Source organism: Ipomoea nil, unplaced genomic scaffold, assembly GCF_001879475.1.
Source record: "Ipomoea nil cultivar Tokyo-kokei standard unplaced genomic scaffold, Asagao_1.1 scaffold2662, whole genome shotgun sequence".
NCBI lineage: Eukaryota > Viridiplantae > Streptophyta > Magnoliopsida > Solanales > Convolvulaceae > Ipomoea > Ipomoea nil.
The window spans coordinates 1,067,329-1,080,965 of NW_017619090.1; the positions used below are offsets into that span (position 1 = coordinate 1,067,329).

The 13,637-nt window shown below is 35.9% G+C and overlaps 1 protein-coding gene across 1 annotated transcript; it reads left to right on the plus strand.

The window, feature by feature from the left end:
- The first annotated feature begins 10,731 nt into the window (after positions 1-10,731).
- LOC109154862 (protein LURP-one-related 14-like) lies at positions 10,732-13,439 on the plus strand. The gene is made up of 3 exons (XM_019302596.1): positions 10,732-11,178; positions 12,123-12,341; positions 13,049-13,439. The coding sequence occupies exons 1-3, from the start codon at positions 10,930-10,932 to the stop codon at positions 13,181-13,183; spliced, it is 603 nt and encodes a 200-aa protein (XP_019158141.1). The 5' UTR covers positions 10,732-10,929; the 3' UTR covers positions 13,184-13,439.
- Positions 13,440-13,637: the final 198 nt, after the last annotated feature.

The following is a 13,637-nucleotide window of genomic DNA, read 5'->3' on the forward strand; positions in this document are numbered from 1 at the left end:
TATGGGAGGGTGAACTTGAAGAAGTTCTTTAGGACTAGTAGACAGAGGTTCAGTACCACAGCTGATACTTGGACCTCAGTCTAGAGAATAAACTATATGTGCATAACTGCACATTTCATTGATAGTGTGTGGAAGCTCCAAAAGAAAATCATTTCATTTGTTCCTATATATTCTCACAAGGGGGAAAATATTGCAAAGACTTTAGAAAGTTACCTTTTGGACTGAGGTCTAAAGCGGCTTTCAGTGTGACAGTTGATAATGCTTCCAACAATGATACTGTGACAACCCAAAAATAATTATTCTAAATTCTATTTTATAAAATTTCAAAATAACCATTTTCATTCTTCCAAAATTTTATTTCGAAAATGGTGTTTGAATTAAATATTTTAAACCAAGTTTTTAAATAAATTCAACACCGAGATTTATTATATTTCGAAAATCCTAAATTTCAGGTACATTTATGTACCAAATTTTTACCTGAAAAGTCAATCTGAGTGAAACCTTAAAGGAACCTGTGAAACCTGAACCAAGTGTTTTAACTAGAAAATATTTTCTAGAAAATCGGATTTTTGACCCCAAGTTATCCAAAATTCACTTTTGTAGACTTTGGTCCATGATGCAAGGTGGACCATGAGCTTTCTACACCTTGTCTGATCCTGGTAGAAAGCAAGCCAAATTCCCTTTTCACCCTCCACCAATCATTGCCTTCTCACCTAGGGTTTTGCACCCTATAAATTCAGCACTATTCATTTGTTGTTTCCTGATCTCTTTCCTTGCCTCTCCACCATTGTGTTCTCTGTAGAAGTAAGAAGCAATTTACAGTAAGTCATTTCAAGCTCATTTTCCTCCATTTATTCATCTTTCCTCCTGATTTTCATCTTTTTTGCTTCAATCTCTGAGGTTCCTTCTTTGTGTGTTGTTTGTGTGGCTTGTTTGAAGAGTTTAGGAAGTAAATGTGGTGGAAGTTGAGTACAGAGGAGGAAGAGATCCACACAAAGAAGAAGAACAAGCTAAGGTATAAATCATGGACTCCCAAATTACATTTTCAAACTTTGTTATCTACTATATTGTGAAATACTGGTGTAGAAATGCTAGATAAATGTTGTGGTTGAGCTAGTTGTGAGTTGTTGATGATCTATGATTGATTTGTTGTGGTTTAGAAGTGTTGGATTGCACTGGTTTTGTATTACAGGTGTTGAAGGTGGTGTCTGGTGCACACAGATGGTGCACCAGATCACCCAACGGAGCCAACCAACGGACCTTGGCATGATCTATTAGAGAGCTCCGTTGAGGGGCGGACCATGGCCACGGTTCTAGGCAAGAACCGTTGGCCGTTGCCATGATCCGTGGTTTGGCGGAGCCCAATGATGGGGTTTCTCAAGCCCCGTCACCAAGCTCCGCTAGGCCAAATGCAGTTCAGGCCAGGCCCTTTGTGGCTCAGCTACGCGTTGTCCGGAACGGGACTCGTGGGCCCTTGAGGCTCGAACACTCGGGCTCGTTACAACGCACTAGTAGAAGTTAGTTTCGTTGAATTTGGAGTTATAAAGCATGATTTATAGTTCAATTTGTGAAGATTGAATTCTCTGTTTTTGTTGTTGCTTGTGAAGAGAAATGCAGTGAATGAGATTATAGCTACTGATTATTGTATATGATTGAGAAGCATGCCTAAATACTTGTTAGTATTATTTGAGAAGCTTTACTAAGTTTTGAGAAATAAGCATGAGCAGTGCATGAATCCTTGATTTACAGTGAATGTGAATGTGAGTATGTTTTACAGTAAAGGGCTTGTTTAGAATTTCATTTGAGTAAAGTGCATTATTGGCTCTAAGTAAGCCTAAGTTCTATTTCAAAAACCTATATCTATTTTGGAAAATCATTATCTATTTGCATTGAGAAGTTGCATGATATTTGATTTCCAAAGTTGTGAGAAGAGAAGTTGATTGAGAATATTTGTGCATGAGCTTGCATAAATAGAGTTTGTGGCATGAGATATCTATATACTATCTATTGTGAGGCAAATAGTATTTTCGGAGGCCCGTTAGGACTATGTCCTTTCGGAAGAAAAGAAAAAGAAAGAAAGTTTGAGAAAGAATCGGACATTGTGAACCGAAAGATTTTATGAAGTAACAAGGTCGATATTCCCGAGTTACTAAGTTGGATACTACCCGTCGGGCTTGGAATCCTGGTTAGGGGGTGTGCACATTGACAAGTACGATACCTGATTCCACAGAGATTGAGTATAAAACCCAGAGAGTGGTTCTGTGGGTGAGATTGAGGTTAGGTCGGCTAGATGCCGAGCTCGGACAGGTCCATTCACACATTGTGAAGTTCCTGCCTCGCCCGCAATTAAAGAAGAGAAAGTGAGTTTGTGTGACTCAAAGAGAAAGAAGAGAAAGTGAGTCAAGAGACTCAAAGAGAAAGAAGAGAAAAGCGGGTCATTGTGACTCAACAGAAACCTCCAAAGAAAAGTATACTTTTTGAGAGCGAGAGCATATATCTATAAACCTATAGCATCATGGTTTTTCCTTACACTTAACTTGCATGTGTTGCATTTAGAGTATGTTGAGATGTATAGCTTGTTGTTGTTGTTGAGTTGGCATGATAACTTTGAGATTGATTGTTGTTTAGCATGAAAGCATGAGATCGTACATTGAGCTATGTTTAGTGGTATTTGTTGAAGCATGTGAGGTTGTGTTTAAGTTGAGTACTTGTGAAAGCATGATTATTTGTTGTATAGGTTGCAAGCATCTATAGTTGATTTTGAGTTTGTTGAGATTGTTGTTTAAGTGTTGAAGTGTTTGAGATTATGTGTGCTTGCCAAATGATTTTCAAAATCTATATCTATAGTACTTTATAGGGTTGAGTGGCTTTATACTTAGCTTGATGCTAACGGGTTTATTCTCTACTTGTTTTTATAACCCCTTTCAGGTGCGCCCAGTGTCTGAGAGCGCACGTGTTAGTTTAGTTCGTAGTGAGGAAGTTAGTAGTTTCTAGTTTAGATTCTACTGTTGAACTTGTTATGTTAGATACTATCGTTGACTTTTTGATGTTTGATGAATAGTGACTTAGAATTATCTCTTTTGTTGGTGCTGGACACCGGGGTTTGTTTTCCGAGCATTAAGGTCGTTTTAATGAAGTTTGACTTTGTTTAGTTTATCCTTTTTAACCTGTGCAGTCACCATGGGTGGTGACTGTGGCGGTAACACCCGTTGTTGGTTTAAGTCTTGAATCTTTCTTTTAATTCTTGTTTAGCTTACCTTGTTAAGTTAAGTATTTGTGATTTAGTGTTTAGAAAACTGGGGTGTTACAGATACTGCCCTAGGATTCTTGAAGAAGAAGTTGGTGTCTTGGGGGTTGTACTACTATTAGGAGTAAGTATTTGCACATGAGGTGCATTACTCACATCCTTAACTTGGTGATACAGAATGGGTTGAACGAATCCGACAGTGTTGTTAAGAAAGTGAGGGATGTTGTTAGGTATGTGAGGAGCTCACCTGATATGCTACAAAAGTTTAGGGAGCAAGCTGATCTAATGGGGGTGGAAGCCAGGAATTCTTTGTGTTTTGATGTTCCTATAAGGTGGAACTCCACCTATATGATTTTGAATACTACATTGTTATTTCATAAAGTGTTTGAAGAGTATGAAATCGCACACAATTCATTTAAAGCTGATTTGGGTGAAAATATACCTGACTTCATGGATTGGAATCCATTTCAGATTTGGTTAAGATTCTCAAATTTTTTTATGAAATGACTATTATGATTTCTGATTCACCGTATGTGACTTCTAATACATTTTTCTATATGTCTTGCTTGTTTTGAAAAATATGGTGGAAGCTGATGGCATTATTAAACTAATGGGTCAGAATATGAGGGAAAAGTTTGATAAGTATTGGGGTGAGCCTAAAAAATGAATTTTCTGATATTCTATGCAAATATCTTAGACCCTAGGGATAAAATAGAATATATACCAATTCGGTTTAACTAGTTATATGGGGAGGACAAGGGTAAATCAATGTTTGATAAGGTTATTGTTGGCCTTAAGGAGTTGTTTGAAGATTATGTTGTCTGTTTTCCTGTCTAGTCTGTTCTTAAACAGTCTGACAAATCTGCTCCCTCAAACATAATTTATGATTCTGTTTCTATTGGAGACCTCAATATTTATTGAAATCTCATATTAAGAAACAAAGATTGGAGAGTGGGGATTTGTCAAGAAAAAAACTAAGTTGGAAGTGTATTTGTCTAAGATCATTGTGGATGAGGAGGATTCTTTTGACCTTCTCAGATGGTGGAAGCTGAATACTGATAAGTTCCCTGTGTTATCTAGAATGGCAAGGAAAATACTTGTTGTTCCAACCTCTACTGTTGCATCAGAATCAACATTTAGTACCAGTGGCAGGATACTAGATGCCTTTAAGAGTTCCCTAACTCCTAAGATTGTTGAGGCACTTGTGTGTGCACAGGATTGGATGAGGTTAGCCAATCAACTTATCTCTGTTGAGGAAAATATTGATGATGTGGAAAGGATTGAAAAAGGTAAATACATTTATTCTAACTTGCAAACTATTAACTAATAACTGTTTTATTTTAAGTTTTTAACTTAAATTTGTGTTCTTTCTTTTGCAGAGTTGTGCAGCACATCCAGCACTGGAGTTGGATCATCACTGCCTACAATACCTGTATGGTTATATACTTATATATTCATTCTGAATTTCTAATTAAACCATAAAGCATTTCTTTATTTATTTTGATATTTGATGAATGATGAATATGCATGTATCAGTGTTTCTGTATCAATGTCCCTCAGTCCCTGATTCCTTGGCTGGGAATTGGAAAGTGCTCAATGGCTTGGTAACATTTTAAATGTTGCTGCCATTAAGCTCAGGTATCATTGTATCAGTACTCATTTTTGTCTTCGGCCCCTTTATCCATGAATGGTGTCTAGTAATGTATATTACTTCACTTATGTCCTTATCTCTCTTATAGTCTTATTGTCTTTGGCCCCTTGTGCAATGATGATGCTTCCACCATGTTGTCTGAATATATAGAATTTGGTTTGGTATATTGCATATGTAGTGTGGTGTTTTGTGACATACTCATTGAGTAATTTGCCGCCAATCCTTACTTGATTTGGAAAAATAGCAATCTGAGCACTCTTTATAAATTACCAATTTATCATGTTCAATTGTTTAAACTTTAAATATTTTAAACCTTATCAAAGTTTAATGTTATAACTTATCAGGAAGATGAATAGGATATTAGGATATTTCAATATATAGTGGTATATGCCTATCTGGTATTCTTTTGTGAGTTGTGCTGAACTGTTGAATTCTAAATTGCTGATTGGATTGGAGTGAGATCAGTGAATGGCTTTTGGAGACTTGGTGGTTTGGAGCTTGTAGTGACTATGGATTCTAATTTCTAAGTTTCTAAGTTCTAACTCTAAATTCTGAAATGTAAATTTGTAATTTTGTATGCTTAATGATAAGTCTGTAAATTCAAGTCTGTAAGTTTGTATCATTGTATGTTTTGAAGTTTGAAATGTAAATTTTAATTTAAGTTTGTATGGATGTATCCGATATCCGCTCGGGGTGGCCATTTGTGAACCCGAGTCATCCGAACCCATCCGTTGCACACCCCTACTAGAAGCAGAGTTTCGAGAGAGAAAAATATGATTTCTGTTGTGTGTAAAATCAGCTGCTCCAACAACAACTTATATAGGAGTTGAGGAATTCAATAACATTCAACATGGCATTTAAAATGATACTAAATCAGTCTTTTAAACCTCTGTAACAGAATGGTAACGAGCTAAGCCCACGATTATGATTACGAAACCATCCAATTTTCTGGACGACATTCGTGTCTGCAAGTTTCCTGCGCGCGAGAAAGAACCTCTATGTTATACAATTTAATATGCTTTAGAAATGCTCTTGTATAAATAGTGATGCAAACCCACTTCTCAAACCAATGTGGGACAAAAGCTTCTTTAAAGCTTTTCCACCTTCTTTTTCCAACTCAAATGAGTCTACTTTGAGAATCAATATCTCATTTACCCATTATCCATTTTTAGCATACAATATATTAGTCTTTTCGTCTTACTACGAAGAACCCAAAATCCACTTTGACTCGACCCAAATCGGAAGTGGACCCCACTAATAATTGTACCACAAATTAGCAACTTAAAATGTCATTTTAAGCTATTTTTTCCAACAATCCCCACATGAATGAAAAACTGATTTTTGGGGTTTTTTAAAATCAAAAACAACTATGTTCAACCGTCGATCCCTGCATAGGATAGGTAAGTGTTACCCTTTGAACCTTCCCTTATGAAGATACGTTTACTCTACTGGTTGTACATTAGAACGCGATGTCTTTGAACCAACTGCCATTTGTGTAGACGATGACATTTCTCACACAGGAACCTCCCAACCATGCCCTGTTCTCATGACTGTGCTCGTTTTGATCGTAGGTCACCGTTCCTGGTTTTGCAAGAGTTTGTGGATAATTGAATCCTATTCAATTCTCCTTTGAAGCGACCCTCACTTCTCTCTCACATAGGTGATTCTTTTATGAGTATCCCGCATACTCACACATGTCAACCGACGTTTCGAATCATTAAGGCATCAACGTGTTAACCTCGTGCGGGAATCATTGTTCTAATGAGGAGTGGTAGGGAGTCCGATACCCCCACAGTGACACGCTTCGTTCCATAATTTAGTTGTCCCACTGAACCTAGGTGTCAGCTAGGTTGGGTATCCACTATAGAACTTTAGACCCATTCCTTGTGTCAGCTTCTCTACAACTTCTTTGCCTAACCCTTTGGTTAGCGAATTCGCTATATTGTCTTTTGACTTTTCGTAGTCAATCGAGACAATAACCGTTGTGAGAAGTTGTTTAATGGTATTATATCTACGACGCATATGTCTAGATTTACCATTACACATATGACTCCATACTCTCCAATTGTAGCTAGACTATCGCAATGCAAACAAATTGGAGGTACGAGTCTTTCCCAACTAGGAATATCCTCGAGAAAATGGCGTAGCCATTCAGCCTCTTCACAACCTTTGTCCAAGGCTATCAGCTCAGATTCCATCGTGGATCTAGCTATCATGGTTTGTTTTGAGGATTTCCATGCAACGACTGCACCAGCTAGTGTAAAGACGTAGCAACTCATGGACTTGGAGTCCTTAATATCTGATATCTAGTTTACGTTACTATACCCTTCAAGTACTTCAAAATATCTCCCATAGTGCAGTCCAAAGTCACGAGTATACCTCAAGTATCTCATAACCTTTATTATTGTCTTCTACTGCATAGCACTGGGGTTACTCGTATATTTACTGAGTTTACTAACCGCAAAGGAAATATCCGGCCCAGTACAACTCATGAGAATATGAGATATATCAAACTACCAATAACCCGAGCATATTCTATATGAGAAATACCATCTTCATGGTTCTTGGTTAGATGAACATTTGTATCAAACGGTGTCCTAGTCATTTGATCATCATCCTTGTTAAATTTTGCAAGGATTTTATCAATATAATGAGATTGGCTCAACACAAGACCATCCGGTCTTCTAATGATTTTAATCCCGATGATTAAATTAGTCAAACCCATATCCTTCATGTCAAATTTCGCATTTAACATGTTTTTGGTAGATTTGATCATCCGATCATTACTACCAACGATGAGTATATCATCTACGTATAAACAAAGAATGACATACCCGTTTATCGTTTCCTTAACGTAGACACATTTGTCACTTTCGTTTATTTTAAACCCATTAGTTAACATGGTGCGGCCAAACTTCTCATGCCATTATTTAGGCGCTTGTTTTAAACCAAATAGCGATTTAACCAACCTACACATTTTCTTCTCTTGACCCGGAACAACAAACCCTTCGGGTTGTTCCATATAGATTTCTTCATCTAACTCGCCATTTAAGAAATCAGTTTTTACATCCATTTGATGAACTTCCAAATTCCGCAACGCGACTATGGCAAGTATCATCCTAATGGAATTTATTCTCGTCACGGGAGAATACGTGTCGAAGTAATCAATGTCCTCGCGTTGCATGTAACCCTTAATTACAAGCCTTGACTTATACTTCTCAATGGAACCATATGGTTTCATCTTCCTTTTAAAGACCCACTTGAATCCCAAGGGTTTACTACCCGGAGGAAGATCAACTTATATAGGAGTTGAGGAATTCAATAGTATTCAACATGGCATTAAAACTGATATCAAAACCAGTCTTTTAAACCTCTGTAACAGCAGGCCATTACCTTGGTATTAAATTTGAAATTCAAAATTGGAATTAATTCAAAAATTAATTCCGTAACTGCTAATTTAATACCCAGAATGGTCCAGAGGTTGCGACGAATCATTAAGCATTTTGGTTGGCCGCGAGCCGAGCCAACGGCTCGCCCACGATTCTGGTTACCAGAGTCGAGCCAACGACACGCGAGAGGGCCTCTATGCTATACAATTCAATAAGCCTTAGAAAGGCTCTTGTATAAATAGTGGTGCAAACCAATGTGGGACAAAAACTTCTTTAAAGTTTTTCCACCTTCTCTTTCCAACTCAAATGGGTCTACTTTGAGAATCAATATCTCATTCACCCATTATCGATTTTGAGCGTACAATATATCAATCTCTTCGTCTCACTACGAAGAACCCAAATCGACTTTGACCCGACCCAAATCGGAAGTGGACGCACGATAATTGTGCCACAAAATAGCCACTTAAAATGTCATTTTAAGCTATTTTTTCCAATAACTGTAATAACCTCCACCCTTGCTTGCTTAACATGGGTAAATTAAACTCCCTCACCTTCCTAAACCCCATCTCTCCCATCTTCTTAAGTACACACAACTTCTCCCACCGCATCCATTGTATCCCGTCCCTCCCTCTACTACCTCCCACCCACCAGAACTGGTTCATGATACATTCAATCTCGCAACAAAGCTCTTATGGCAGCAGAAAAACATTTTTGGTATAGGGTGGAAGAGGCTGCAAGACAATTTTAATCATTACGTACCTCCTTACCAGCCTGATCCCGAATGAACCCCATGACCTCCCTCTTATTCCTCCCAACTAAGGATGACAGCCCCAGATACCGCCCTCCCCGAGCACCCTCAACCACCCATAAAATTTAACACACAACCTCCCCGTCAATAGCTGCAACGATTTGGGTTATAATACTCTTTAATTTGCAACGATTTGGGCTATAGTACTCTTTGTTTTGCAAGTATATTCTTATTTGTTTCTTAAAAAGTATTTGGTATAATTTTACAAAATATATAATAGAAAAAATTGTAATTTATGTCCCTCCGTAATATGTCAATTATCAATGTCACTCTTGAATTATTAGTGATGTAAATATTGCCCCTTAATTTTCAAAACGGTACATATATTACCCTCTCATACCGTACATGAGAAAAATTGAGGGCAACATTTACACTAGGGAGGAACAATATATGTACCGTTTTGAAAATTGAGTGACAACATTTACACCACTAATAATTCAGAAATGACATTGATAATTGACATAGTATTGAGGGACATAAATTACAATTTCTCTTATATAATATTGTAATGTATTCTTTCCTACCTACGTTAACGAAACATAAAATATAACTTTATAAAACACATTGCTTATAACATACAATATTATAAAAATTTATCTGTGTGAATCTATCTTTTTCGAACAAAATAGAAGATAAATGTCTACGATAATTAAAGGGAAAAAGATAGACAAAAGAAAAAGATGATAGCATATCTATTTTGACTAATTCAAGATTTACCTTTTTGTCGTCTGAAACATGTCATCTTTGCCTAGATCCTCGTTACTATGTTTCCTTTCTCTAGAATATACACACAACCCCACCGCCATTCTCACACGGCTTTTCCCCAAACAAACGGCACTAGCTAATCTCACGCGTTTGAATTCTTTATCGCTAAAAATTGTGTGCTTTTTATTTTTTTATTTCATTTAATTGTGAACAAAAAAATTATATTTATTATTTGTGATGAATTACAATCTAATTAGTTTGACTATTAATTTAATAATTATAATATTTTAAATTTGACTCCAAATCTAGTAAGAATTGATAAGCTATGAACAACTCAGATTGGTTTACTTTCTTAATGAAATCGAATAACCACACTCTCAAATAGTAACTGCAAATTTTTTCATCATCCAATAAAATTATTTATTTTTGGAAATTAAATATGTATTCCCTCTGTTCTATTTTACATGTCTTATTTATTATTCATTAATCAAACTAATTCTTTATTTTTTGCTTTTTTTTTTGTATTTTTAAATTTTTTAATTTTAATTTTTATTATATTTAATAGTATTTTTAATTTTTAAATATATTGATTTTCTATATTAATATTAAATTTAACATTATGAAAATTAAATTAAAAATAATCAAAATTTATTAATCTAAATAGCGTAATAGAATTATAAAATGAGAAATAGTTTTACTACATGTACTCACAAATCTTACTCTTTCAATTTTACTTTTTGATGTAGCGGGCTTGATAAGTTATTTTTTATGTGAGTTTCAATACGAGTATTTATATTAAAAATTTGTGTATAAAAATAAAAATTGAAAGTATAGAGTGAGAAGATATGGTATTTTCCAATGAGATGGATGGTGCATTTATTAATAAATTAATAAATATTGAAATACAAGTTGCATATGGCTCCATGAGTTCAAATTAGTCAAACCTCACACAGACAAGATGAAGTTTCGTTGAAGATTTGGATGATCACTCTTCTCCATTCTACACGCCCTTTTCCGCCTCTCCCTTAATCAAATCAAAAACCCTTCGATTCTCTGCTATGATTTTCTTAGTTTTCTGCTAGACGGAACCTTAAACCTTAAACAGTTCGTTTTTTGGAAACGTTTTTCAATGTTCAAACCTGAGATAAGGCACGATGTTCCTCTCATCCCTGTCGTCGGCGACGCCTTCTGCTTCCCTTACCTCGTTGACTTGACTGTCAGGAAGGGGATCCTCGGCGTCACCGGATTGCGCTTCGATGTCTCCGATGATAACGGCGGTTCTCTCCTCGGAGTCCACGGGAAGCTCTGGCAGTTCCGGCGGAAAAAACGAACCATTTCCGATCCCTCCGGCTTCCCGATCCTCACTATGCGCTCAAAGGTACTGATTCTCTGTTTCCCAATGTTCATCAAGCCTTGTCGTAATGCTCGTCTACTCAGAATTTAATGTTCATCACATTTGATTGATTGATTTCATCTGTTCGTCTACTCAGAATTTAGTGTTCATCATATTTGATTGAATGATAATCGGGAATGTTCATCCGTTTGGAACTAAATGTTCGTCTACTCAGGATTTAGAGTTCATCACATTTGATTGAATGATAATCGGGAAATGTTCATCTGTTTGGAATGAAATGTTCATCTGTTTGGAATGAAATGTTCGTCTACTCAGAATTCAGAGTTCATCACATTTGATTGAATGATTTCATCTGTTCGTCTACTCAGAATTTAGTGTTCATCATATTTGATTGAATGATCATCGGGAATGTTCATCCGTTTGGAACTAAATGTTCGTCTACTCAGAATTTAGAGTTCATCACATTTGATTGAATGATAATCGGGAAATGTTCATCTGTTTGGAATGAAATGTTTGTCTACACAGAATTTAGTGCTCATTACATTTGATTGAATGATAATCCGGAATGTTCATCTGTTTGGAATTAAATGTTCGTGTACTCAGAATGTAGTGTTCATCACATTTGATTGAATGATAATCGGGAATGTTCATCCGTTTGGAACTAAATGTTCGTCTACTCAGGATTTAGAGTTCATCACATTTGATTGAATGATAATTGGGAAATCTTCATCTGTTTGGAATGAAATGTTCGTCTACACAGAATTTAGTGCTCATTACATTTGATTGAATGATAATCGGGAATGTTCATCTGTTTGGAATTATATCTTCATTGTGTGTTGATTGGATGTTCATTATGCTTGATAGAATGTTAACCGAGAATGTTCACCTGTTTGGAATTAGATGTTCGTTGGGTGTTGATGGGATGTTCATTGGGGGAAAAGTATGCTAATTGATTAATTAATGTGCAGGTTCTTGCACTGAGAAATGTGTGGTCTGTTTACAAAGGAGAGAGTTCAGATGAAAATGATGTGATATACAGTGTTCAAGAATCTAAAGTTCTTCAGATGAAAATCAGACTTGATGTTTTCATGGCTGGCAACAGGGGAGAGATCTGTAATTTCCATGTTAAGGGCTCCTACACTTCTCAGAACTTCAAAGTCTACAAAGGAGATACTTTGATTGCCGAGGTAAGCATACATTTTTTAAGGAATATATGATTCTCAACTTTATAATTACCACTCCCTATTAGTCGCTCCCGAAACGAAAACTATTTATTTTTATGAATTAAAAAGGAATCTGTGTATCATCAGGGAATGGTAATTGTATGAGTCTCTAATTTAGTCCATTTTTAAATAATCAAAAAAAATACTTGGTGTATTATTGGTTTATAGCATTTATATATCGTCAAACTAAGGGTCAGGTTTCGTGCGGACAGTGCTTCCCCGTGCGGTCACGCACCATTAGGTACGCATAAATACACCACAAAGTGTTCAAAAATGCATCATTAGGTATTAGTGCATTTCTTTTTGGTTTATGGTGCATTTTTGCATTTCATTCTGATTCATTTTCTCGAACATTGTGTGGTGTATTTATGCATACCTAATAGTGCAATTTACACCGACCGCACGAGAAGTCATGTCTTCATTTGAACCAGTATCGTCGAATTAATACTAGTCATTATTAAATGAAACCTTATGCAAGTCATATTCAATTGCATATTGCACTAAAAGAAAACAACATAGTACCAATAGATTCAGCAACAAATTAAATAGTTATAATTTAAATACTCACGGATTATATATATATAGTTGTATATTTCATTGGCATTTTTATAGTGTATTTTCCCTTTTTTGGTTTATATGCTGCTTGGCTAATAGCCCTTGTAACAATGTAGGTGAAGGAGAAAGTGAAGATAGGTTACTTCTTTAAGGGCATAGAGAAGTTTGAAGTAAGAGTCTATCCTGGCGCCGATTATGCTTTCGTTGTATCGCTACTCGTAATACTAAACGATATTGATGGAGGGTCATGAGTGCTTTGGTTTTAATCCTTACACAAGAAAAATAAAATACAAAAAATCGTATATGTGAAATTACAGTTTTGGACAGTGCTGACAAGGCTTTTGTTACAGAATCTTGTATGTAAGCCAGGCAGTTCCGTGAATTTACATGAATGTGATGGTCTTGATCTATATTCTTGGCTGGAAATGAACCCTTTACTATGTATCAAAAGTGCAAATCACATAAATAAATGTATGAAATTGTTGAATAAGAAGTCACATTTTTATACTGCAATCATAAATATTGAATTAATAAATGTGACAATTTTTGTTCAACATTTGAAAATTATAAATTCAAATTTATTTTTGACTCGGAGACAAGAAAGAGAATGAGAAAAGAAATATTTTCAACGACAAGCACAACAACGAAATGAGATTTCAGTGATGAAGAATATAATGAGATTTCAGTGATGAAGAATATATTATT